The following is a 26,944-nucleotide window of genomic DNA, read 5'->3' on the forward strand; positions in this document are numbered from 1 at the left end:
AGGTTCTTTCGACAGGCGAGTTCACAGCATAGTTGATACGATGCTGACGCAAAGAAACAATCGATTTACCCTCAGATTACGGTGTGGAATATTAAATGGAATTTTGTCAAGTAGTTCGGGACAAATCATAAGGCCATTTAAAAGTTTATAAATAAGCATTAAATCGTTTTCAGTGCGTCTCTTAATTAAACTTCGCATATTCGCATATAAGTTCATTGCTTCATCATAACAATGGTCATCAGAAACTGGAATGTGAAGTTTATAAAGGCAGAATCGTAAAAATTTATTTTGAACTCTCTCCAGTGCCATACAACTATTCATGTAAAGAGGAGACCAAATTATTGATCCATACTCCAACAAAGAGACAACAAGTGATATGCACAGCAGGAATATAGGAAGAAATTACCTGTTTGGTTCTTTTGTAGAAACTAATGGTACTGCATTTACCCACATTCAAAGCCAAACTACTATCAACACACCATTCATACGATCTATTCAGATAAGATCACCCTTTAAAACGTCGGCAAACAACAAAAAATTACTACTTTCAAAGCAAACCACAATATCATTAATGAAAATATTGAACAACAGAGGAGAACAATACCCACCCTTTGAAACCCCATAGTATCACCAATTTGTACCTGCTGAAATATGTAAGAAAGAAAACTCACAAACCAGATCACTAAACAATCTGAAAAGTCAAATTTTTCTAGTAATAAGCCATGGTTGACACTGTCAAATGCCTTGGAAAAGTCTGTATATATTACATCTACTTGTTCACCGCTCTCCAAAGCATTCAATAGAGCACCCTGATATAACAACAAGTTTCTAATAGCGGACTTGCCGCGACTGTGGGTAGAAGTTTTGGAATGGCAGACTGCACACACACAGTAATTGATCATTTCATTAGCAGCACGACATTTAAATATACGCGTAATAAAACTAAGTTTCCACTGGGATGGAAAAATTGTCAAGTTTAATGACCTAATGAATAAAATAAAGAGGCGATAAGAGAGGGCACATACAGATTTTCTCAAAAACTAATTGGGTATGCCATCAGGGCCAGCACTAAGTTTAAGGGGTAATCGAAAGATCTTATCGAAAATTAATCCAACAGATAATTTAGGATTTGGAATAGTCATTTTTACACCACCCTGCCGAGAAGGTAAAACATTATTACCTCCATTATTGACGGTAGAAAAAAATTGGGCAAACCCCTCTGCAATTTGCTCACAACCTGCAAACTACCCATTATTATAGGTCATCAAATCAGGAAGCTTATTTGTTGCTCTCTTGTTATTAAACTTATACCAAAAACTCTTGGGGTTTGTATAAAGTAATTGGTCCAAATTTGAAATAAAGTTCTGGTAACAAGTCTCCGTTAGAGTTTCGCACCTAGCTCTAAGATCTGAAAAGACTTTGTAGTCTGCAATAGTATGACTAGACTGATAATTCTTATATAAAATTTTCTTTTGCTGGATCAAGTACTTTAACTTCCCTGAAAACTAACTGGGAAAAGACGAAGTTTTAAGTCTCTTAAGAGGCACAAACAAAGCTATAGCCATATTCAATACATGATAGAACTCTGAAACCGCATCATCAATTTTAATAACATTAATGTGATGAACATTAATATTAGATTTTAAGAAATCAATTTGTTTTTTGATATGTTGTCGCTCAACTTTATATTTTGTGAGTTTTTAGGCCAAATCGGTCAGTAATTGGGTACTCTACCTTACTAATAAACTATATTTGGCTAACCTTAATCTAAAAAGATGGGCTATGGGATACCTATCTCATACACTGCCGCGGGTCGCCGCCGCGCCGTCGGAAAAAAAGAAAAACGTATAATTTTATTATAAATCAGCTCTGGAATATAACGTTTGCCGTTTTAAGAAAAGTATGTGCTATAGCAGCCGCCGTAGCATATTAGACAAATAATTTCTTCCTCGCCTCTCACCGCTGCCCCGCAACGGCTACTCGAAAGGATAGCTAGCGAAGTCTTAAGGGACTCAGCAGCTAATGTTTCAGAGACAGAAATACTCCCACCGCCTCTTCCCATGTTATTTGCGATTAGTCTACTTTCTTGTCAAATTCTTTGCTTTAAATCATCAACATTATTTGGTGTATTCACTTAAACTTTGGACTTATTTGGACGCATATAAAGCCTTAGCATTATAAGAAAAAAAATCTAAGGGGTTACATCCGGTAACCTTGGTGGCCACACAATCAGTTCTCTTCGTCCAATCCATCTGTTGCATCAAGAAATTATTGAACGGCGATGGCAAAGTGAGGAGATGTCCCGTTTTGGAATGTCAGCCTCTTGTGGCTCAGGGAATAAAACAAGTGAAGCAGGGTTCTGTAGAAAATCCATTTTTGTTTCTTCGAAAAAAAAAACGGTCCAAAGATTTGATTTTTCACAATACCTGCCCACACTTTTGAGGGCGCTGGGTGTGGTATTCTTGGGTCCAATGAGAATTCTCGGTTGCCCAATATCTGCAATTGTGTCTGTTTACGTCTCCATCTAAAGTTAAGAGAGCCTCATCAGAAAAAAATACATTTCGAATGAAATTTCCATTGTCATTGTTAGCCTCAAGAATCTGCTCACAAAACTGCACTCGACGCGACTGTCAAAATCGATTTCTAACAATTCATGCATCAGTTGTACTTTATTATAAGGGTGATATTTATTTACTCGTAGTATTTTTGCCACTGACCCTACTAATAAATTCGAATTCCTGTAAATTGTACTAATCGCCACATGGGGATTATTCTCCGTTTCTAATAGAACACTCAGCGTCGCATCTTCAGATACTTTTGGAGATTTTCCTTTAGATAAATTTCTTACATGGCCATGTTCCCTAAATTTTGTCTCAATTTTGCTAACGGTGGATCTAGTAATTGCAGGACGATCAGCATGAGTTGCATTAAATAGATTAGAGACTTAGATTAGAGAGATAAGTATTTCAATTATTCGTTCTTTCTCGCATAAATACATTTTAATAAAAAAGGACGCGTGCCAACTAATATGACAATTATATTCACAAATGCATGACAAGCCATGATCCGGTAAGTTTTAAAGTTGGAATTTGTTCGAAAATAATAAGGTCCGCTTACTTTCTAAGATATCACATAAAAAATTAATGTTGGCGTCATAGTTTCTACTTGAGAATTGAAATGAAAATTTTGGCTACAGGCTGTCTGTTAACCAAAATTCTCATTGCAAAGGACGCATCAAGTCAAATGGACAAACATTAGTTGCAATAAATCTAGAATAAATGTGTATGTTTTAATTTCATATGTGTCGTTAGTCTGTTACGTCATATTTGACAAACCATTGACTGTAGGAATATTCAGAATATATCAGAGAAATTGTCTAATTCGGCCGAAAAACGTTTGATCGAAATACGGGTTATTCCCGCACTTTTATTAGTCTATCAGTTCCTCGCGATGACTATAGTTCTCTATTCACAACACTCGGTCCTAAGCTTGTATCCTCTGGCTTAAGGCTTGTTCCTGCAAATTGATTCAATGATTTACTCACCTAAGACTTTTGTTTGCCAACTCGTAAATAACGAGCGATATCATATCGATATACAAAATAAAACTTATTTAAAGTCAACTTAATAATTTATTCCTATTAATTAACACATTTATATCACTTAGTGCCTTACATGCCTATCAATCAATATCATTTAGGGTGATTTCTTCAGCATCCCGGCTAGTCGAGTCCACCAATTTGTTGGTATAGTTTGAGTTCTCTTTAAGCCAGCTTTGAGCCTTTTCAACATTAGAGGATACTACTATAAACAGTTCTTTATCTTGAGAGTCCAATTCGTTTCTTATAAAGCTTAGTAATTCTTCATTCTAAAAAAAGGCAAATAATCGTCCTATTTATGCTAAGTCGAGATGAAAAAGTTGAATTAAATGCACTGTAAAAGCAAGCTTCTTAACTATAAAAAAAAACAAAAATTCTGTGTTACGATTTCACATAACTGGGTATCCCAAGTTATTCTAAACCTAAATAGATATTAATTAATTATTTCTAATATTTTCGAAAAAAAATATTTGTATGGCGAAATAATTCATTATTTTACGCTACTTGACGGTAATTTAAAATTCTTGGTCCCAAGCTATTTAGATATCTTTTTAGATATCTAGTACACTTTGTCATGTAATCACAAATTGAATTTCTATTTTAGTAATTATTGTGGACACATGACGTTATGAGCTTATTCTTATACGAGGGCGGTTCAGATATGATCGAGACAAATGCAATAAATGGCGCGCATGTATGTTTTAAAAGCGACCTTCAAAGCTCGAGTATGTGATAGCTGGGTCCCTTACCACATGTATAAAGCATGATGAAAATCGGAATCGTATGTCGGCCATCTTGCTTGGCAAAATTGACAGGAGCTGACAGAAATGACATTGACTAATAGAACATCATTTGTCATATCATTTGAGTTTGTTTTTCATTTCAATGCATGCTGAAGGCGTGGATTGGGATTTTTTTAAGGATGTTATTTTAGATCAAACTTTGTTTCCTAAAAAGTTCTTTTTCAATATATAGGCGACAGTGGTTCACAATGACACAATTTTTAGTAAATCCACTCTAGTGTGCGATTTTAACGTTTCAAAAATCTGCATTTAAGATGTCGTTATGCGTATATATATTCCTATAAAATTTAACAGTTACAGAATAAAAAAACACAATTAATTACATAGAAATTTTTAAAAATATTTATTTCTGCATTTGTATCAATGTGTACCACTATGGTACAGTTTGTATCATATTGTTAAACTCTAATCCAAATTTATAATAAGAAGAAAGCCTTTTGTTCTTTGTATTTTTAGGTTTCGGTAATAACATAACGAAATCCGATTTCAGTCCCGTATGAATATCAGGAACATCCGGAAAGTAAAATGAATTGGACACCTTAGCACTTCTTCTTAAATATGAAATTTTAAACTCATTAGAATTTATGACTTCCAAAATTTTAGCGACATAGTGGATGTTATTATCAAATTTCACTAATACAAATGAGTCTTCTAAAATTGCAGTTGTTGTTGAACTTTCAGATTCCGTTTCTGATTCACTCTCACTTGTCTTTTTCTTTTTACTTTGTACGTCCTTTTTATACTCTTTCTTGTCTAAAACTTTCGATATATTTCGCTTTACTTTTGTCACTGTCTTAATATTTGGGATTTTATTTTTTTCTGTTTTGTAAGAAAGCTCTTTCATTTCCGGCGTGCTGGTTAAAATAACACTTTTCTTCGATTTGAATTTTTCCTGGGCGCAGCCTTTGCGAATCCTCCAAACTTAAATGGCGTAGTAAAGGAACTCTCTGATGTCGACGCTATTTCAAACGTTGAGTTTTCCTTATCTAGTCCACATTCCCTAATTTTCGTTGCACTAGATAAATCAGCCCTGGAGGTAGCTGCAATGCTTGTTGACGATATATCATTAATAATGGTATTACCACCATTCCTTTTTGTGTATCGTCGTTTTCTAAATCATCTTTTTGTCTGTCAGTAACCGAGGATAAAAGAAAATCAGCTTCCATAAAAATATTTTTGTTAAACGAGTAGATTCCTGTAGATTTGAAACCGTTTATAATATTTGCAGGAGTCGTAGATTTTGAGTGAGCTATACCGACACATTCTGCAATTTAGTATAATAGGAACTCCAGGATGGTGGCCAGCCACGAATCAATTGCACTGTTGTAAAAATTTTTGAAATAAAAAAATACTGACTTATCTAAAGGCTGCATCTTGTTGCTTGTGTGTGGAGGTAGGGTTAAAATGATTATGCCATTCGATTTTGCTTTTTCTGCTATTGCCAAAGACATATGTGTTTCGCGATTGTCATATATTAATAGACATGGATTTTCTTTCGTAGTAGAAGTATACTTAATAAAATGATCTATTACTTGGGTGAAAAGGTCTGCGATCATCCAGCCACTTGGATTGGTTGAGGTTATTACATTTTTTACGTGGGAAGATAATTGCTGGCGGTAGAAATTCCATTTGCTCGAATTATTGCACAAGTAGTAGGTAGTAATCCTCTTTCGGCACTTGTGCACTGGTTTAACTGCTTAACCCCTTTTTGTGCTACTATTTTATGAGGCCGCTGGACGGTTGTTGTAGCCGTTTCATCTAAATTATATATTCGGATAAAAAATCGTTCAACATTAGGTTTCGTAAAAGAAGTAAGTCTCGATAGAGAGCAAGCTTCGGGCCTTCTAATGCTTAAGGATAGATTTCTCCTTATAAAAGCCCGTAACCAATCTTTGCTTGCGCACTTATTAGTTTGTCAAGATTCTGGCATAGTAATATTGTTTTTAGCAGCCATTTCGTGCGCCAATATACATCACAAGAAGTAAAATAACATATTAATAAAAACTAAATCTATTTATTTAAAGGTAACATACCTTTCTATGTTCGATCCTCTTTTCAATATTTATCCACAAGAAAACAGAAAACGCTCCGTAAAATCTTTGTTGGTCGGCATACAAAAACTAACTAATGGTGGCTGGCGCAATACTGTATGGGTCGTTCGCGACAGCGCTAGTGAAATCGTGGCGGCAAATTTAAACGAGTTAATAGCAGTGTTTCATTGTGTACTATGGTCAATGTGTACCCCCAATGTTTTAATTGATTTGTACCAGGTGTCCGGTAGGAAAATTTGATTTTATTTATTACTGTTATTTTTTTGTATTGTCAATTGTTAGTCTGTAATAAAATCAAATTCAGTTGGTTTCAGTCAAGATGTTTCACCTTTCAAATATTTAATTTTTAACTTGATTGTTATAAATACATATTACAAAATGTCTGGCTTCTCATTTCCTTTCGACAATTAAAAAATTTATTAAAATTTTCATGTAAATATCCTTCATGTAAGAGTAGGTAGGTATATTTTAAATGGTCCTGATAAACATAGTAATAAAAGATTTTTCAATTTCCTTCAGTCCCCATTACAAGAAAAACATGGAGAGAGATATGCAATGTAAATTTTATTAAGACTTTGAGCTATAGAATTTGTTCTGATCAGTTCCCTTCACCAAATTTTAACTGAAACACTGATACTGCTGGTTTTACACTACAATACATATTTATTTAAAAATTTCTTTTGTCATTATTTTTCACATGAATCATTCAGAGAATTTATTTATAAGGTTTGATATTTATATTGTTATTTATTTGATATAGGTTTATAAGGTCTGCCTTTTTTAATTTTATTTTATGCTCATATCATACCACTTCCTATGTTCAGTGAGACGAGACATAGATTAGAGTTTAACAGACCTGAGCACCCAGAATGGATCAAAGTGAATGTCTTTGTTATAACTTGTTTTTTATTTTCTGTAGGCATTTGTCTTTGAATTAAGCTTTTTTTCAATATTATAGTTCCAAGTTATGTTGTTTGTATTATCGGAGACCAACAAATATATACTATGTATGTGATATAACCTATACTATAAGTTGTTTTCATTCCTAAAGAGTTTATTTGGTATTGCAGATAGATATATTGTTTTTTAGGTAATACTTTGTTATAGAATTTGTAATTAGTTTTTAGAATATGTTTATTTTTTTTAAGAAACAGAAAGAAATATATGTTAAACAAAGATAATTCATTCAGCAATAAAATTTAGATTTTTTTTACAAAGAAGATTATTATAAATTTTTATAGAATATTTTATTTAGGTGTAGTTATATTATATGTATGTATTTTTTTGCTCTTTATGTCTGGGTCTAGCATGTTTTGTTTTTAAATTTCATTTTTAGTAATAAAGATAATGTATTGTTTTAACTTGTGTAGGTTTAGTACATGGATGATGTACTTATGTCATTAGTCTTAAGTATTATCTGAAAAGATTACCTTAATTGTTTGCTAGATGAGCTGTATACTTTATAAAATGTTCCTTTTTTTCGGGTCACAATTGAAGACTAGAATCTACACTGTATAAATTTGAATTTGTCGGCCTTTTATTTGCATGTATAGTTTTGTATTACATTTATAAATATTTGGTGTTTGTATTGTATTTTTGCAAATAAAAAACATTTATTATTATTATAATGGGTCTACCAATAGAAGTGATAGAAGTTTAGTAGGCCATGTACGCAAAATGGTATGTGTCAAAACGCGGATCAAGCGTCAGTTGTGTTAAGTATACTTTGACATTTCATCATGAATCGTTTAAGTCAAGAGCAACGTATAGCTGTCCTGAAAAGGTATTATGAAAATGCGCAATCGGTTAGAGCCTGTTATCGTGCTCTTAGAGAAGATTTTGGCCATCGTGGACGGCCTTCTGAGCGCGCAATAAGGCGCACAATTAATAAGTTTGAACGGGAGTACACTCTTCTGGATAATAAGCCACCAACGCGACAAAAAAGTGCAAGGACCGCTGAAAATATCGCCGCTGTAAGACAAAGTGTTGACGCGAATAACAATGTGTCTGTTTTGCGCCGTTCTCAGCAATTAGGCATTTCACCAATGTCTCTGGGGCGCATTTTGAAGAAAGACTTAGGCCTACATCCATGTAAGATGGTTCTAACTCAAGAATTGAAGCCTGCTGACCATGGTTTGCGAAGAACGTTTACCGACTGGGCCCTGTTGCAGTTGGAACAAAATGCCGATTTTGGGAAACAAATAATCTTTTCAGATGAAGCTCATTTTTGTCTTAGTGGCGATGTCAATACGCAAAATTGCCGTTTCTGGTGTCAGAACAATCCCCAGAAATGAGTACAGGTCCCATTACATCCGTTAAAAGTGGCTGTGTGGTGTGGTTTGCATGTCGGTGGAATTATCGGTCCATACTTTTTTGAGGATGCAAAAAAGTATTTGAGGGCGTACCTCACAGTCAACGGAGAGCGCTACCGCGACATGATAACAAACTTTCTTTGGCCTGCAATTGATGGTGGAGACTTCGAACAGAATTGGTTTCAACAGGACTACACACACCGCCCGACCCACAATTAATTTATTAAGAGAGCGTTTTGAAGATCGAATAATTTCGCGACATGGCAATATCAACTGGCCACCAAGGTCCTGTGATCTTACTCCCCTGGACTTTTTTCTTTGGGGATATATGAAGTCGAAGGTGTATTCTAACAATCCTCAAACCATCAATGAGTTGAAACTTAACATAACTAGGGTTATTCGCGAAATTCAACCCAACTTGTTAGAAAAAGTGATTGAAAATTGGGTTCATCGTCTAAACGTCTGCCGCCGTAGCCGAGGTGGACATCTTAATGATATTTTGTTTAAAACATAATGTTACATAATAAACTACAACATGAAACATCAATCATAGAAATTAACCAATTCGTTTTTATTTTTTAGCAATTTAAACTTATATCATTCTTATTGGTAGACCCTATATTATTATCCTCTATAGAATCTGTTTGTGTTAGTAAAATAGGAATATTATTAACCTAATAGTAATATCTTTATATGTATGATAAGAAAATAATACAAAAATCTTCACAATATTTTCTAACCTGTTTGGGTTGGCACAGTTCAGTGCTAACAAAATACTTTTAAATATTTTCAGATTAATTCTAATTTATATAATATCTGTTATAATGAATTATTGTATATAATTTTAAGTACCAATTATTTTTCAGGAAAATTAAATAATAAATGTATTAAAGAAAAACATTGTTTTATTTCCATTTTGAAATTGAAGATATGTTGTACACTATTGTCAACTAATTATTGGAGTACATTAATTCATTTAGATATGTATAATAAAACTAAAGAATTTTGTGGCATAGTTTTCGTCAGAAGTGCGTGTTAACGACCATGTGGGACGTCAAGTGCCGCTTAAAATACCGAAATTTGTCTAATTTTTGCGAAATCAGTATTTTGAAGTGTCTGAGTAGGGGTGATATGTTTAAATAGGCCAAAGCATTCAAGGATAGGCGCGAAACCGTCGAGAATGCCTCATGACCGTCGACCGCGAACCATCATTACACCAGACAAAACCAGCTTAATGCTTGAAACGGAGGAGCATTCCAGCACCAAGTGCGATTCTTCTCCAGAATAACGCGTCCTCATACCACGCGTCTCACGCTGGATACAATATGGAAATTGGAGTGGGAGGTGCTGAAACACACCCTTTACAGTCAGGATTTATCACCTAGCGACTCACACATGTTTGGACCACTGAAAGAAACCCTCAGAGGTAAAAATTCACCACCGATGATGAGGTAGAGAAGTAGAGGAGTTTCTACGCACATAGCTGTCCAAGTTGCTCAAGAAATTCTTTGATACCGGTATTAAAAAAATTGTAATTTTTTAAAAATTTTTTCGATACCGAATAAACGTGTCAGAGCATTTGTCTCGATCATATTTGAATCACCCTCGTAGATAAAAATCCTAAACTCTAAAAGATATATCTACCTTACACCTTATCTTAAAAAAAAACTATCAAAGTCTTTCGTATATTCGGCCATGTCAAAAAGTTCGAAATTCAAAATAACTTTATTACCTAATAATAATAATAATAAACTGTTTATTTATTTCATATCAAAAGATTCAAAGTCAAAATATACTTTATTTACTAGAAGAGGCAAGAACTAACATAAAACAAGAATAAAAAAAACTCTGATCAACAGATACATAATTAATTTTAAATTTTAAAATGAGTCGTTAAAATACTCTTCAATGCTGTAGTAAGCTTTTGGTAAGGTTAATTTCTTTAGTTCCCCTCTAAACTTTTTAAGGTCTGTATCAGTCCTAATCGAAAAAGAAACATAATTAAATATTTTACGACTAATAAATATAAGAGTTTCTCGTAAGTGAGGAGGTGGGGATTGGAAGAGATAAGTTGTTTACTTGACGAGTATTATGAATGGTGCAAGATGGTGGACTAACTATGTATGAGTGAAAAAACTGTCAAATTCTTTCAGCTACAAAAAGATACACCTCTTTAATTTTGTGAAGGTCCATGCAGTGGTAGAGAGCTTAAGTTATTAACGTATAATAAAAATAAAATAGGACCTAACACTGACCATTGAGGTACACCACATATAAGGTGTGCTATCCCTGAAGAAAATCCAGATGCGACCAGATAGGTATGACTTCAACCTTCTCAAAGCCACTCCCCTAAATCCGTAAAAATCAAGCTTTGACAGCAGTATTCTATGATCCACACAATCGAAAGCCAGACAGATTGAACAGATCGCAGAACACCGCTGCTGCAGCCTCCTTGGAGTTCATAGATAGATACACACCCTCCAAGAATCTGAAAATGGCATCCTGCGTGCCCTTAGATGACTGAAATCCATACTGATTAGGGGACAGCACAGACACCAGTATTTGGTAAAAAAACAGACACATCTCTTTTTTTCAAGCCGCTCAAGAACATTGGAGAGAGTAGATAAAATTGATATGAGACGGAAGTTAGAGGGTCGGTCCAAACTACCACCTTTATGAAGAGGCATAATCATAGCTTCCTTTAAACAGGATGGAAACTCGCCCGGAAGCAATGACTGATTGATTGCCCAAAGCAAAGCACTTAAAGCGCTCGTAGGCAGAAATGACAAGACCTATGATTCTTCAAGCACTGAATTGTTTCAAGGACCTCGGTAGCATCTACAGGGTGGAAGAAGAATGATTGGTTGATAGCAATCCGATTAAGATACTGCAATGGATCGCTGTCACTGGGAACCGCTTCCAGTACCTTCTTAGCAATATTAGAAAAATAGTCATTGAAATCATCGGGCCCCAAGTCTGGTTCAACCAACCGCCGACGAGAACACTGCCTGCATTCGTTAATGATTGACCAACTTTCCTTCTGTATGGCCGAGTATAAGGGCTCATTGTAATACAGTTCCTTTCTGACTTTTATCAGACGCCTATATGATGAATACTGATGAATTGATTGTCAATAGATTTCGCAATCGCAAATTTTAGGCAAATGTTTTTAGTCCCGCGGTGATCCGTGGTTTTCGTCTCTTGGATTTAAGTCTAACTAAGAGAAAGCAGATATTTATTTTATCATGCAATGTATAATAAAAGGAAAAAAATGGTTATACAGACGAAATGGGAATTGGACATACACACCCTCATGATCCGTTATACCCACTGAGTGCACTGAACAGGTAAGACCGTCCAAATTACAGAAATAATCAATAGAAGTTGATGAAGGACAAAATACGAGTGCGTGCATTAACATGCATGGCAAGTGCATATGATCTGAAGATTCCATCAAGAGAAATTCTTTGCGGTTAGAAAAACCGCTGAATAATTAATATTAAAATCTCCAGCTAAGATAACACGCGAGTGAATAGGGAGCTGGGACAGAAGACAATCTAACCTGTCAAGAAACATACTGATATCCCCAGAGGGCGGGCGGTATATACAAATAACGTACATATTAAACAATTTACAAAAAAAAACACCGAACATTCAAAAACCCATTCAATTGAGGCATCACCAAACTTATCAACAGTACAGAAAAAGTTTTGAAAAACTTCTCCTAATTAGAACAGCAGTCCCTCCATGCGGAAAGTTTTGTCTATAATAAACTGACTCATCAATACAAAAACATTCATTAGGTCTAAGCCAATGTTCTGTTAATATAACAATGTCAGGAAAATTAAAATTAGCAAGCAGAAGTTGAAGCTCAATTGAATATTTAATAAAAAACTTTTAAAATGCAGTACAATACTTCTGATATTGCAGTTGAATGAAAGAAGAAAGAAAGAAAGAAAATGTGCTATATTACGTAAGAATAATCTTGTGTACAAGCATCCTACAAGCTAAAAAAACAAAACACAAATACAATTTCAAAAATTGACAAAACAATGAACAAAATTAAACACAAAAAGACAAAACTATTTGAACATACTTAAATTAAAGATAACTAAATAAAACAATCAATTACTAAATAAAGGTAAACTTATTGACAAAACTAGAGAAGAAAAAAGGAAAAAAAGAAAACTTTCCAACATGTCCAAGGTTAAAACCTATCATTAAAAAAGTCATCCAGGTTATAATATGCCTTAGACAATAAAAGCGACTTTATTTCTCTTTTAAATTTCTTAATATCCGATATATGTCTAACACACAGAGGAACATGATTGTAAATTTTTTTACTTATGTAAATTAATGAGTTTTTGGTAAGGGAAGACGTAGGAATAGGTAGGGGAACATCATTTACACGACGAGTCAAATGGCCAGTGTCAGAGGGTAGTTTGGGAATTTTGTGAATAAGAGCAGCTGTTTCTAAGATAAAGAGTGAAAAAAGAGTTAGGATTTTTTCAGAAATGAAGAGGGGTTTGCAAGAATCTCTTAACTTAGCAGAACACAGGTATCTAACTGCTTTTTTTTGAATAACAAAGATAATGTTAAGTAGCCCCTTATTGGTTAAACCCCAAAAAGGCAAGCCATACCGAATATGAGATTCAATAAGTGAAAAGTACACTGAACGTGCAACCACCCCTCCCAGCTCTTGTTTTGCCATTCTTACTGCGAAACATCCAGAAGATAATTTCCCAGCCAAATGTAAAATATGATCTTCAAACCGAAGGCGACCATCAATGGTAATTCCTAGGAACATGCAGCACTCTTTATTCTGTAAGAGGGAATTTTCGTCAAACATCAGACCCTGAACATCGCACTTAAACCCCATAATAGACGTCTTTCTTACATTAAACACGAGCCTGTTGGAAGCACACCACCCTGATAAAATCTGAAGGTCTCCAAGGATACAAGTCTTAATATAGTCAGAATTTTTATGGCTCCATAGTATGGTGGTATCATCAGCAAACTGAACCACCTTGCCCTGCAGTTTCAATGAACTCAAGTCATCCACATACAGTAAAAATAACAGTGGTCCTAACACTGAACCCTGGGGAACGCCGCATTTTAGGGATCTAGAAGCAGACAAACGCCCAGACACTGAAACCTTCTGAGTACGATTTGATAGATAGGACTCAAGCAATCGCAATGCTACGCCTCTAAAACCATATTTATCGAGCTTAGATAACAGTATTCCATGATCCACACAGTCAAATGCTTTGGATAGATCACAAAACACTGCCGCCGATGACTCTCCAGAATTCAAGGACACATAGACGCTCTCCAAAAAGCTAAAAACAGCATCATGAGTCCCTTTACCGGCTTGAAATCCAAACTGATTTGCAGACAAAATGCCATTATGATGTAAAAAGGACAAAATTCTGCTTTTTGCAAGTTTTTCAACTATCTTAGAGAGGGTAGACAAAATAGAAATGGGACGGAAATTACAAAGCTGATCCAACTCTCCACCCTTATGAAGAGGGATAACCACTGCCTCTTTTAAACATGAAGGAAAAATGCCATTATGTAAAGAATTGTTTATGGCAGAAACTAAAGCATTTAAGGCTGAATCAGGCAAAAAGAGTAACAACCTCGAAGATATCCCATCAGCTCCAGATGATTTATGGTTTTTTAGGCGTTTGATTTCATTTTTTACTTCGGTAAGTTCGACAGGATGAAAGAAAAATGAATGCTCAACCGACACTTGTTGAAGATAGTGTAAGGGATCAATGTTACTACGAATGCCCTTGAGCGAGATATTAGGTATATCACAATAATAGTCGTTTAAAATGTCAGGTCTTAACTCCGGTTCCGATACTTTTCTATGGCAATGTCTAAAATCATTAATAATCGACCAACACTCTCTTTGCCTATTTGATGACATATTTAAGCGATCCCTATAATAATTAGATTTTGCTGCTTTAATTGTCTTTCTGTACAGACTACGGTATTTCTGATGATATACAAGGATATTTTCATTTGTGGTATATTTGCACAATTTAGTTAAAAAACGGAGGTTTTTAGCAGAAATTCTAAGGCCTCTTGTAACCCATGGTTTTCGTTTCTTAGTTTTAAGCCTCATTTTAGGAAAGCACTGATTGATCTTATCACACAGAACTTGAAAAAATAAAGTAAGTGGGTCAGAAGCCGTTTCAAGTGCATTCTAATTTACCGAAGCTGTAGCAGCAGAAAAAGCATTGAAATTTCTCCTGCTGAAAATTCTTCCCATATAATGAGATGAAGATGATACAGTATTATATGGCATTTTAGCAAGAATAGCTTCAAGGTCGGAAATACCAGATGGGAGTACTGTGCATAAAACGTCAACAAAATTTGTACAGAAATAGTCAATTGTAGTTGCAGATGAAGAAGTTATTCGTGTGGGAGAAAGAACGTGCATTTTCAAGTCGTAAGAATTTAAAATACTTGAATGAAAGGGAGCATCAGCTTGCTTCGGATGAAACAGCTGCTAGAGCTTAGAAAGTGTGAGAAAAATTATTATGGTAACTAAGAATATTACTATTTTTATAAAATCTTATAACAAGAGTGGGGGTGAAAGCAATACATTTATGAGAGAAAGGGATAAAAAAATGAACATACCATAGGCTGTTCCTGATTCCTTTCTGCTATATACTTGAGCAGCCCGTCACTCCCGTTACCGGCCGGTATTTTTGATAACTTTGGCAAGGTTTTACGGGATTAGTTAGTTACTGAATTTGAGTACTAGTGAAGTATACACAAAAATGCATCAAATACACGAAAATGGTTCTTTTTGTGCTTCTCTATCCAGTGCTTTTCCACTCCTCTCACGTCTGGCTCCTCGTTAATTTTTAGGAGGGGAATGAGGAATTTTGGTGTTAGTGAGCAGATATATTTTTAGATATAGGGGTCATTCAAAATTTACTTAGAGAAGTGAGATTATTAGCAGTATTTAAAAAATTAGTGCTATTAAGTCATGCTAATGCCATTACTGAACATACCGCCAGCCCGCTTAAAATGTGAATTTTACAATCAATATAAAAACCCCAAAACAAAAAATAATTAAATTTATCAGTTATTTCTAAATAAGAGCGTGAATTAAAATATCATAAACATAATAATGAAATTTTAATAAGGGTGTAATAAGACAAATTAATTGACTGGTAGAGGACAGTCTATTCACTGGGCGAACAAAAATTCCCTTATTAGTTTTTAATGTGACAACTCTTGTGATGCCATCGCGGCTGGGATATACGTGAGTAACTCGACCCAAAGACTATTTATAGGGAGGTAAATTATCTTCTTTAATTAAGACTAAAGTGTTTGGTATGTACTGTATTGTTTGTCCATTTACTGCGTTGCATTAGAGTATGTAAATATTCTGTGTGCCATCTGTCCCAAAAGCTTTGATGAAGTTGTTGCAATAATTGCCAGCGTGAAAGACGACGAATATTGATAGCACTCAAGTCAGGTTCACGAAAAGAATTCAAAGGGGTAAGAGTTAGGAAATGTTCAGGAGTTAAAACCTTAAAATCATGTGGGTCCGAGCTTTGAGGGCATAAGGGGCGAGAGTTAAGAACACTTTCTATTTGAATGAGGACGGTATTGAGTTCTTCAAATGTGAGTGTTTGCAAACCAATTACACGAACAAGGTGTGTTTTTACTGATTTGACACCTGCTTCCCCCACAAACCTCCAAAATTTGGAGCACAGGGTGGATTAAAATGCCATTCAATTTTTTCTTCTTGTGAGGCGAGATGCATAAAAGAATAAATTTCTTTCCATGCACCGGTAAAGTTTCTTCCCTGATCACTATAAATGTGGTTCACCCTACCTCTCCGAGCAATAAAATGGTGCAAGGCCGCCAAAAATGCAGCATATGCTTTAGTTTTACCTTAGTACCTCTAACACGGCTTGAGGTTATAGAGAACGGTCCGGCGTAATCAACACCAACATGAGCAAAGACCTTTACTGTTGTTAGACGACTAGGGGGTAAGTCACCCATGAGAGGTTGAATTGGTGAAGGGTTAGAGCTAAAACAATTATGACATCCACTTCCGCGTCATCCTTCACCCAGTCAACACGTGGTCGTTCTTTTCCTTTCCTATCCTTCGGATTCCTTTCCTAAACCCTTTCCTACCCCTTGCCGTTGGATATAACGTGCCTTTAAGAAGTAAATTTAGTGAAAGTATCGAGTTCACTTCCGCGTCATCCTGCGCCCAGTCAACACGTGGTCGTTCTTTCTTTTCCTATCCTTTGGAACCCTCGCTTTCCTGCCCTTGCCAGTGGTAGCTGAACCTATTCACGTCGGTAGCCAAGCCAGATGATGCCAAATGCATCGTAGGGAAGGCGTCACCGTGCATTTCAGTATTAAAAATTGTGAAAATATCGGTTCGGGGAACAGGGTACAAACCCGACAGTTTTCCCGATTCTCCAAAGTGTGCTGGCAGATCGCCTCGTAAGCAGTAGCCATTAAAACTAGCAAGTCCAAGTCCAATTATGACATCTAGAAATGATACAACGAATGGTACGTTTGGGAGTCATAACCGAATATTTTTGGGAGAGAATATATTGAAGAGTTTGTAAGCCAGGGTGTAACATAATTTTATGAGTATATTCTATAATTAAATCCGTTAAACGATTATTGGAAGGTGAGAGAATTGGGTGTTTTTTATTAAAATCAATTTGGCTATTTTTAATACGGCCGACAACACGTAAAATATCTCTATTATCGAGAAATGAGCTGAGTTTACGAAATACCTGATAAAAATTTTTTTAGATTTAAGAGCGTGGTTTTCAACTGAAAAACATTCATGTTGAACAAACTTTATGAGGAGGAGCAAGGATTCTTCAATTAGTGGTTCAATTCTTGGCTCTCTTCTTTTTGTTTTATATACCTCAGATATTTTTTTAGTAGTTCAAAACTCATTTACAAGTATATGTTAATGATACTCAAGTTTTGTTTAAATTTAATCCCTCTAACCCAGAAGAGGCATCAGTTTTGTTAAATAATGATTTACAGGCAATTTTGCAATTTTCTGAGCAACCTAATTTACAAGTCAATCCTAAAACAACTGAGGCTCCTTTTTTGTTCTAAAAATCAATGTAATATACTCACAAAAAGACTTAAACTGGTTATAGATAATGAAACTCTGACTTTCTGATCATGCAAAAAATTTAGAACTACATATTTAGATATAAAGTTAAAATTTAATAAACATGTTCAAAGCTTGTTACAAAGAAGTTACATAAAAATGAAGACTTTGTATGCCAATAGGTACATTTAAAATTTTAAAATGAAAAAAAGTGGGCTACTGCACCACTTATAGACTTGTTATGTCTATATTTAATTGAGGGGCTTGAGGCAACAAGATATATAAGCCACATTTTACTGAAAATCGAGATTTTTGCAAAATATATTGAATATTTTCAGTCAACACTAAAGCGCTCAGATAGTCATTTTAGTTCAATGAGTATAGCAAACAGAGATTACTATCCAACTGATAGTGACCTTAAATAACTACCCGAATCTAAAATAAAGATAACCGAATAAAACTGTGTCTTAAAAAATCTAAAAAAATAATTTTTTTGGGTGTCCAATAACCAATTTGTATGAATATAGTAAAATTTAACTTAGGAGAAGCTAGCTTTAGCTTAGGAGAACAGTTACATACATGTTGGAGAGAAACTTGTTCCATCTGAAAAAATTAAAGTATTGGATTGGGCTTCCCGATCACCTGATTTGAATCCTATAGAGAATTTTTGCCCACACTTGAAAAAGCAAATTAGAAAGTAGTTTTTTCTATTTATATTTTAAAAACGTTTTCATACATTTGTAAAGTAAGTATTTTTAGAGACTATTGATATTTAATAATGTACTTAATGTTTTTAAACTTGAGTGTTTCTTATTAAAACTAAAGAGTTTATAAAACTTCTTTTGTACTAAGAGTTACTGACTACCATTTTTGAATGTATTTTAATATTAACAGAAAGTGTAGTTTTATTTGGACATGAAAAAGACATACCACCTTTAAAGTTGTTTTTCTCAAAAGTTACTGAATGTGGCTTATGTACCGGGTGGCCAACTAAGAATGGACGTCAGCGATATCTCAGGCCCTAATAGTCGTAGCGCCTTGAAAAAAAAAATTTTGTAATAAAAGTGGCCAAAAAAAAATGCTGGAAATTATTTTGAAGTTTATTGGTCAACCGCTAGAGTGCGCCACAGCTTCTTTAAATCTTAAAATTGCATTTTTGCCAAAAAACTTTTAATAACGTACACCTCAAAATATTATATTAATATTCTGGGAATATTTTCTCACAAAAAAGTTTTTACAAAAATTTCTGTCAGTTGTCAAATAAAGTGGTGGGGGGCGTTTTTAGCTTGAATAAAGAAAACAGCTGAAAATCAGCTATGACTGGACCGATTTTTTTTAAGCATATTTTTTTTTAAGTCTATTGTTGCCTTATTTTTTCAACCAAAAAAAAAATCAAATTACTTTTCCTAAAATCCGCTAGAGGACGTTGACTTGTGACTAACCCTTTCTGACGGATTATTTCAAAAACCTCAAATTCAACTATATGTATTTTTTTACGTCATTAAAAGCGGGGAAGAAAACTAAAGAAACTGGTGAAAACGGCACTTCGATATCATTTCTTAAACAAAAGTTATAAAAAAAAGTGTCCCTTCGAAAATAAAAATGACGAAAATGGCGATAAACTCCTATTTGCTTAGACAAACTGAATAAACTCCTTTTATATAAGTATTTTTTTAAACAAACAAACTCATAGTACTCTTTTAGAAAATCCGACATACAAGATTGATCGTTATACGTTTATTTATACAGGGTGTTAACTAAACCAAGTTGACCAAATGGGCCTATTTTGGGAAAACTGTGCATAGGAAAGTTGAGTTAGTAGGCTATGGAAACAAAAGTGGCAGGTAACCATGGAAGCAAAATATGTAAATATTTCAGTTAAATGTCATTTTAGCGTCTCTTCTTGGGATTGTTAAAGCGTTTTTAAGTCTCGCTAATAACATCCAATAGGTTTCTTGTTAGTTCGCCGTATTGTGAACTTTGTTTTTCCAGTTTTCCGTGTTGTTTCACTTTTTCGTGTTGTGCCAGTTGTTCGTATTGTTCCAGTTTTTCCTGTTTTGTTTCGGTTTTTTGTGTTTTGTTCAAGTTTTTTGTTCCTTAACTTTTTATCTCTGTTTTTCGTATTGCTTTGTTTAACAATGCTTTACACAAACGAAGAGGCGTTTGACATAATAGGTACTTATTTTAAATGTATGAGAAATGCCACAGTTGCTGCAAGGGTGTATGCGCATCAGTATCCTGATAGACGCCATCCTACTGCAAAATTTTTTCTTCGAATCACACATCGTTTGCGAACGACTGGAAACGTTCGGCTGCCCGTGTTTCGGAGACAACGCAGGGGACGCACCGAAGACAACATAATAAATGTTTTAGCGTACGTCGAGTTTAATCCTCACTTAAGTACTAGAACAATAGCGCACGACCTGGGAGTAAGTCGAACTACTGTTCAGAATATTCTTAAGGAGTACAGGTAAGCGATCTTTTGGATATTAATCTTCACTATACGCGATGAGACTTAATTTTCCCAATGAGAGTTCATTTTTTGATGATGATGCTTTAAATGTAAAATTAATTAAATTTTACACGAAAAGCACCAGATTGGTCTATTCTGTTGAATCAGCAGTCATCATCTTGTTCCAGGTTTCATCCATATCATTTAGTCCTGCATCAAGAATTAAGTGCACAAGATTTTGACCGAAGGCTAGACCATTGTCACTGGCTTTTGGGTATGATTGCAGAGGATCCTCAGGTGCTTTCAAACATATTGTAGACAGATGAGGCTACATTTCACAGCAATGGAGGCGTGAATCTCCACAATATTCATTACTGGTCACCAACGAATCCGCACTGGATGCGAGAAGTCCAGCATCAAGGCCGTTAGTCTTTAAATTGTTGGGCAGGAATATTAGGAGGTCGAATTATCGGCCCATTTTTTTTTAACAACGCACTAAATGGTGCAAATTATTTGCAGTTTTTAAGGGAGGAATTGCCAATTTTATTAGAGGATGTGCCACTTGAAATTCGCCAACGAATGATGTTCCGATGGCTGTCCAGCACATTTCGCCCGAAATGTTCGGGAGTTTTTAGATGCTACCTACTCTGGTAGATGGATAGGACGGGGCGGTACCTTTCCATGGCCGGCTAGATCACCAGACCTAACGTGCCTGGATTTTTATTTATGGGGTCGAGTTAAAGAAATTGTTTTTGCAACAAGACCTACGACGCTACAAAATATGATTGGCCGGATTAGGGATTGCATGCAGACTCTCTCATTTGCTGAGGTAGAGACTGCAGTTCTGTCTACCGAACAAAAGATGATTCAGTGCATAGAAAATGATGGAATGCATTTTGAACATTTGGGGAGGCACTAAATAAATTATGTGTATAACATATTATTTATTATACCACCTAAGATTTCTTAAAATTGTATGTAGAATTTAAATATCAAATAACATATTATAGAGTGTTCTATTTAAAATAAGCAAGTTTTCACCTACATCCGGTATCATCAAAATTGTTACAAGTGTCAAATTATTTTATTGTTGTATCTTTAATTAACTTTTCTATGGTATGGTATGGTGCCAAATTTTCAAAACTTTCCTATAGAACAACTATAAACTGTATGCACAGTTTTCCCAAAATAGGCCAATTTGGCCAACTTTATTTAGTTAACACCCTGTATAAATAAACATATAACGATCAATTCTATATCTCGGATTTTCTAAAACACTACTGAGTTTGTTTTTTTTTTAAAATACTTAGTTAATACGAGTTTATTCAGCTTGTCTAAGCAAATAGTAATTTATGGCCATTTTTATCACTTTTATTTTCGAATGGACACTATTTTGTTAATAAGTTTAGTTTAACAAGTGATATCGAAGTGTCGTTTTCACCACTTTCTTTGGTTTTCTTCCCCGCTTTTAATGACGTAAAAAAATATATATAGTTGCATTTGAGTTTTTTGAAATAATCCGTCAGAAAGGGTTAGTCACAAGTCATCGCCCTCTAGCGGATTTTAGGAGAAGTAAATTGATTTTTCTTTTGGTTGAAAAAATAAGGCAACAATAGACTTAAAACAAAAATATGTTTAAAAAAAATCGGTCCAGTCATAGCTGATTTTCAGCTGTTTTCTTTATTGAAGCTAAAAACGCCCCCCACCACTTTATTTGACAACTGACAGAAATTTTTGTAGAAACTTTTTTGTGAGGAAATCTTCCTAGAATAATAATATAATATTTTGAGGTGTCCATTATTGGAGGTTTTTTGGCAAAAATGCAATTTTAAGATTTAAAGAAGCTGTGGCGTCCTCTTGCGGTTGACCAATGAACTTCAAAATAATTTCCAGCATTTTTTTTGGCCACTTTTATTACAAAACTTTTTTTTTCAAGGCGCTACGACTATTAGGGCCTGAGATATCGCCGACGTCCATTCTTAGTTGGCCACCCGGTACATTGTTGTCCCGCGGGCTTCAATTATTGTTTAATTGTGTACTATCCCATTTTTAGATGTTGTTAGTAAAGAAAGAATTCAATATTATTATAATGGCCTCAATCAAACATAGGGACAAACTAAAACGAAAACTATTAAAAAATTATAATGTAGAACTAGAATGAATATAAAAATTATAGAAACCATTTAAATAAAATTATATCAATTCAAAAAAGAAATTATTATAGAAATGAGATTAATAAAAATAAAGATAATATGAAGAAAATGTATGAAGTAATAAGAGATGCAACGAATCAAAAACAGACAGAAAAACGTCACATTAAAATAAAAAATGAAAATGGGGAAAACTTCCAAGATGAACATCAAATGGCTGACTTTTGTAATCAATATTACACAAATATTGGTATTCAGATGGCAGAAAAAATCCCACAACCTCACAACCCACATAGCATGGAGAACCCTATTACACAATCTATATATTTGACACCTATTACCCATAATGAACTAATAAAACACATTAACAACCTTAAAAATAAAAGTTCCCCAGGTTTTGATGGTATATCGGCTAATCTGGTTAAACAAACACACATAGAAATTCTAGAGCCACTTATTCACATCATAAATCAAATCTATAAGACTGGACATATACCTTCAAGCTTTAGATTAACGGTCGTCACTCCGATTCATAAATCAGGACCCAAAAGTGTTGTCAATAATTACCGGCCGATAAGCTTAATAACTTGCTTCGCAAAAATATTTGAAAAAAGTCTGAAAGACAGATTATTGAGCTTCTTTGTCACTAATAACATTTTGGCTGAAAATCAATATGGGTTTTTACCAGGTTGTAGTACTTCCGATGCATTACACAAAATCACTTCAGCAGTCACTAATCATCTTAACCAGAGCAGAAAGTGCCTTGGTGTTTTCATAGATCTCGCTAAGGCATTTGATACTGTTCCACATAACAAACTGTTTGAAGTTTTGGAACATTATGAGGTAAGAGGAACTGCAATAACTCTAATGAAAAATTACTTAAAAAATAGATGACAAGTTGTTAAAATAAATAATACTTTAAGCAAAGAAGAGGTAATACAGATAGGAGTCCCGCAAGGCACAGTGTTAGGCCCGGTTCTGTTTATAATTTACTTAAACTCTCTCCTTAAAACAAAACTTAATAATGGAGAAATTATTTCATACTCAGACGACACAGCATTACTTTTTAATGGTACAGACTGGGATCAAACAAAGCAGTATGCCATAGAAGGCCTTAATCAAGTAAAAAATTGGCTGGAAACATTTAAGCTAAGTCTAAATGTCACCAAAACCAACTACATTGCCTTTTCACTAACTGCAGCAAATAGACCCAATTTTTTTCAGTTTTCTATTGATAGATATAATCAGATCAAGGAAACAGCTCATACTAAGTATCTCGGGATATATGTGGATCAGAATCTAAAATGGCATGTACATGCAGATTATCTGGCAAATAAACTAAAAAAATTGATTTATAAATTTTATATACTTAGAACGTTTCTAAATATTAAGGAACTTATTATAATTTATAAGTCACTCACTGAGTCAATTTTAAGATATGGTATTTTAGTATGGGGAGGATTATATAACAATGCTTTATATAAATTAACTATTGTCCATAAATATATCTTGAAGACTATTTTTAACAAATCAAGGCTTTTCCCTACAAATCAACTTTTTACAGAACAAGCAACTAATATAAGGACATTATACATTACAACAATATGTACATATATTCATTTTAAAACTCACATAAGAAACCATATAAATCATATCCATAATACAAGATCAAGGGCTAGAGGTGATTTATACGTTCCTAGCAGTTTAAAAAATATAAATTTAAAATTCTTTGTATACTTAGCACCAAAAACCTATAATCTTCTGCCTTGCACATTAAAAAAATTAAAAAATAAATCAAAATTTAGCAAGGAATGCAATAAGTATGTTCATAACCATTACCAAGATTTTGCCACTGTTTTCTAATGTAGGATAGTTAGTTTTTATACCTGTATATAATATGTAATAATAAGTGTTATGCAATTGTTGAGAGACGTAGGTGTTTAGGACCAAAAGGACAAAAATATTTCATTTAAAACTAGGACAAAAAATATAAAATCGAGAGCAGGATTTATCACAATAGTTTTAAGGTTAGTTAAGCAAGTTTATTATAATTCGGAAAATAGAACCAACTTTTTTTTGAAACAACAGCGCACACAGGTGTGTTATGAACACCTAGGCGTTAATTTAAGATAGATACAGTGTAATAATATATATATATTTTTTTTTTGTTCGTACATAATTTTTCTTTTTATAAAATTACTGTAAATAAATGTGGCAGGGAGTCAGGGTGTACTGATCCCTCCAAATAAATAAATAAAATATAAATAAATAAATAATAAATAATAAAATAAATAAATAATATGTTCAAAACACATGCTGTAGATTTATGTTTAACTTAAGAAAATATGATCATGTATCTAACAGCATCACAAGTATGGGACAGTTAAGGTGCAATATATACAAATTGTATTCTATGATTTTCTTTAGAAAACTTTTAGACTGTAAGAAACCTAAGTACTTATACCAAAAATTAGAGGTACGATCGAATGTACATAACGTAAATTTAACAGACTTTAATTATTTTTCAACTCCTAAGCATAGAACTTCACTATTTCAAAAAGGCTTTTTCATATAACTGTATTAAACTTTATAATTCTCTTTCACCTAATCTTAAACACAGTTCATTACATAAATTTAAGCTTGCCTATAAATATGTTTTACTGATGGAGATCAGTATTGTATAATGCTATAAATTTGTTTTTATTTTTTTTTTTAATTTCTATCAGAAATAATATTCATTATTTTTCTTATTTTTTTTTCTACTGCATGGTCACATAGGGTTTTTGTAATTGGTTAAGTGGAAGAATGACCTATGGCTAAACTTTGCCAACTGTAATCTGGGTGTGTGCATTATAATGTATTTTACTTAAGAATTTGTATATTTGTATGCAGAAAAAGAAGGAAGAAAGAAAGGAAGACATTTATTATTATTGAAGTATATAGTTTTTTACTATTATGGTTAACATACTTACAGTTCCTATTGGTATGGGAAAGTCAAGCTTTGAATCCAAATTGTAATAAACTCCATGTAATAGTTTTACTGCTATCCAATGTCTCCTTTTAAGTGGGATTGTCACAAATCCTAATTTATAATCTGATGGTACATTTAAAATAAACCCGGTGATGTTTTGTAGGTTAAGGCAACTTGGGTCCCTGAAAAACACAGCTCAGTTTTTATGAAAACAGTTAAAATGATTACCAGGTACTTTCTCTTATCGAACCAAATCATCTCGTAGCCTCTAGACTGTAGAGCACTCATGATAACATTAATATCATAGTTACCTAAACCAAGGACAGACCGATGAGGGTTTATCCAATATTCTGGACTTAAATTGTTACATATATTATCCAGATCATATTTAGAAAAAGCGTTTTTGTCCTGGAATAAATTGTTAAGGGCATGCACGGCACAGAGCTGCCGAACTTGTTTTTCATGGTACACTACCTGCTCCCTTGGACAAGACATTTTTAATTTAACATTATAAATAGGGCATTAATTTATAGTATTTTTATGCAAATTGATATTCGTTGTTCGTTTTGATTTACTTAGGCTGCTAAAATATTGTATTATCCGTATTCTCTTGCTCTGTTTTCAGCCCTAAAACCATTTTAATAATTTTAACTTAATTTTTTAATGTTTATGTCTAAGATGCAGTCTGTTGGCTAAAAATCAGCTGTTTTCTGTTTTGAATTCGAAGATGACAATATTGCTTAAGCCTAGGTCATAAACACGCGAACTCAGAAATTTATCTATGTAGCTAACATTCGCGGACTCTTATTGGTGACTCCGTCATTTGGTTTTAAGAAATAATTAATAACTATAATAATAATGTCGTTTATTATGCAATATAATATGATAAAGAAGTAACCATTATATAAAAGGTAAACACAGTTCACAAAGTGTTCTTCCATGTTACCTAAGAGAAAACAAAAATAAAAACAACAAAACATACAAAGTGCGTTATCAAGCCGTACGGCAAAGATAGCCTATAAACCATACGAGGTCCAGCACTAATTTCTATATCGAAGTTGTAGGATTGTCAAAAATCTACATACTATAAATATTTTTATAGTTTGTAGATTTTTGACATCCCTAAAAATATTTGTTTTTTGACTGACTTTCAAAAAAAAATTGTTTGATAGGGCTCGACCACGAACTTAATAAATACACCTGGACTGAAAAGTAAATGACCACTACTAGGGGGACGCCTTTTTGCGCGATTGTGTCCTTTCGATGTTGGTCACTCTGATAAATTTCAGGTGTGCCAATTGTAGGGAAATAAAACATTTAATGTTTTTGGGAGGTTATGTTTAAAAAAAACAAAATAAAAAGTTACATTTAGTTAAGAATAGATGCGATAAGATGGTTGCGTAATTAGATCTGAGTATTGAATTGTCGAATTGAATTGTTGAAACAGTCGGCTGCCGAGGCAGTTGTGCATATAGGTCTCCTGATG

At 33.9% G+C, this 26,944-nt stretch overlaps 1 protein-coding gene across 1 annotated transcript; it reads right to left on the reverse strand.

Moving 5' to 3' along the window:
- Nucleotides 1-3,618: 3,618 nt before the first annotated feature.
- Nucleotides 3,619-26,170, reverse strand: LOC126742531 (josephin-like protein). Its single transcript, XM_050449181.1, has 3 exons — nt 25,694-26,170; nt 25,460-25,640; nt 3,619-3,867 (listed from the first exon to the last, which is right to left on the reverse strand). Exons 1-3 carry the CDS (start codon nt 25,951-25,953, stop codon nt 3,682-3,684), a joined length of 627 nt encoding a protein of 208 aa, XP_050305138.1. The 5' UTR covers nt 25,954-26,170; the 3' UTR covers nt 3,619-3,681.
- Nucleotides 26,171-26,944: the final 774 nt, after the last annotated feature.

The sequence above is a fragment of the Anthonomus grandis genome, chromosome 11 (assembly GCF_022605725.1).
Source record: "Anthonomus grandis grandis chromosome 11, icAntGran1.3, whole genome shotgun sequence".
In the NCBI taxonomy this organism is placed as follows: Eukaryota; Metazoa; Arthropoda; class Insecta; order Coleoptera; family Curculionidae; genus Anthonomus; species Anthonomus grandis.

What these genes read in the sequence shown, in the direction of transcription:
- LOC126742531 (XM_050449181.1), bottom strand. Translation starts at nt 25,953, where the DNA reads ATGTCTTGTCCAAGGGAGCAGGTAGTGTACCATGAAAAACAAGTTCGG. An exon ending in ATTTGGTTCGATAAGAGAAA is followed by an intron (nt 25,641 to 25,693) that starts GTACCTGGTAAT and finishes TGTGTTTTTCAG; the next exon opens with GGACCCAAGTTGCCTTAACC. An exon ending in TTCCCATACCAATAGGAACT is followed by an intron (nt 3,868 to 25,459) that starts GTAAGTATGTTA and finishes GCCTTTTTTTAG; the next exon opens with AATGAAGAATTACTAAGCTT.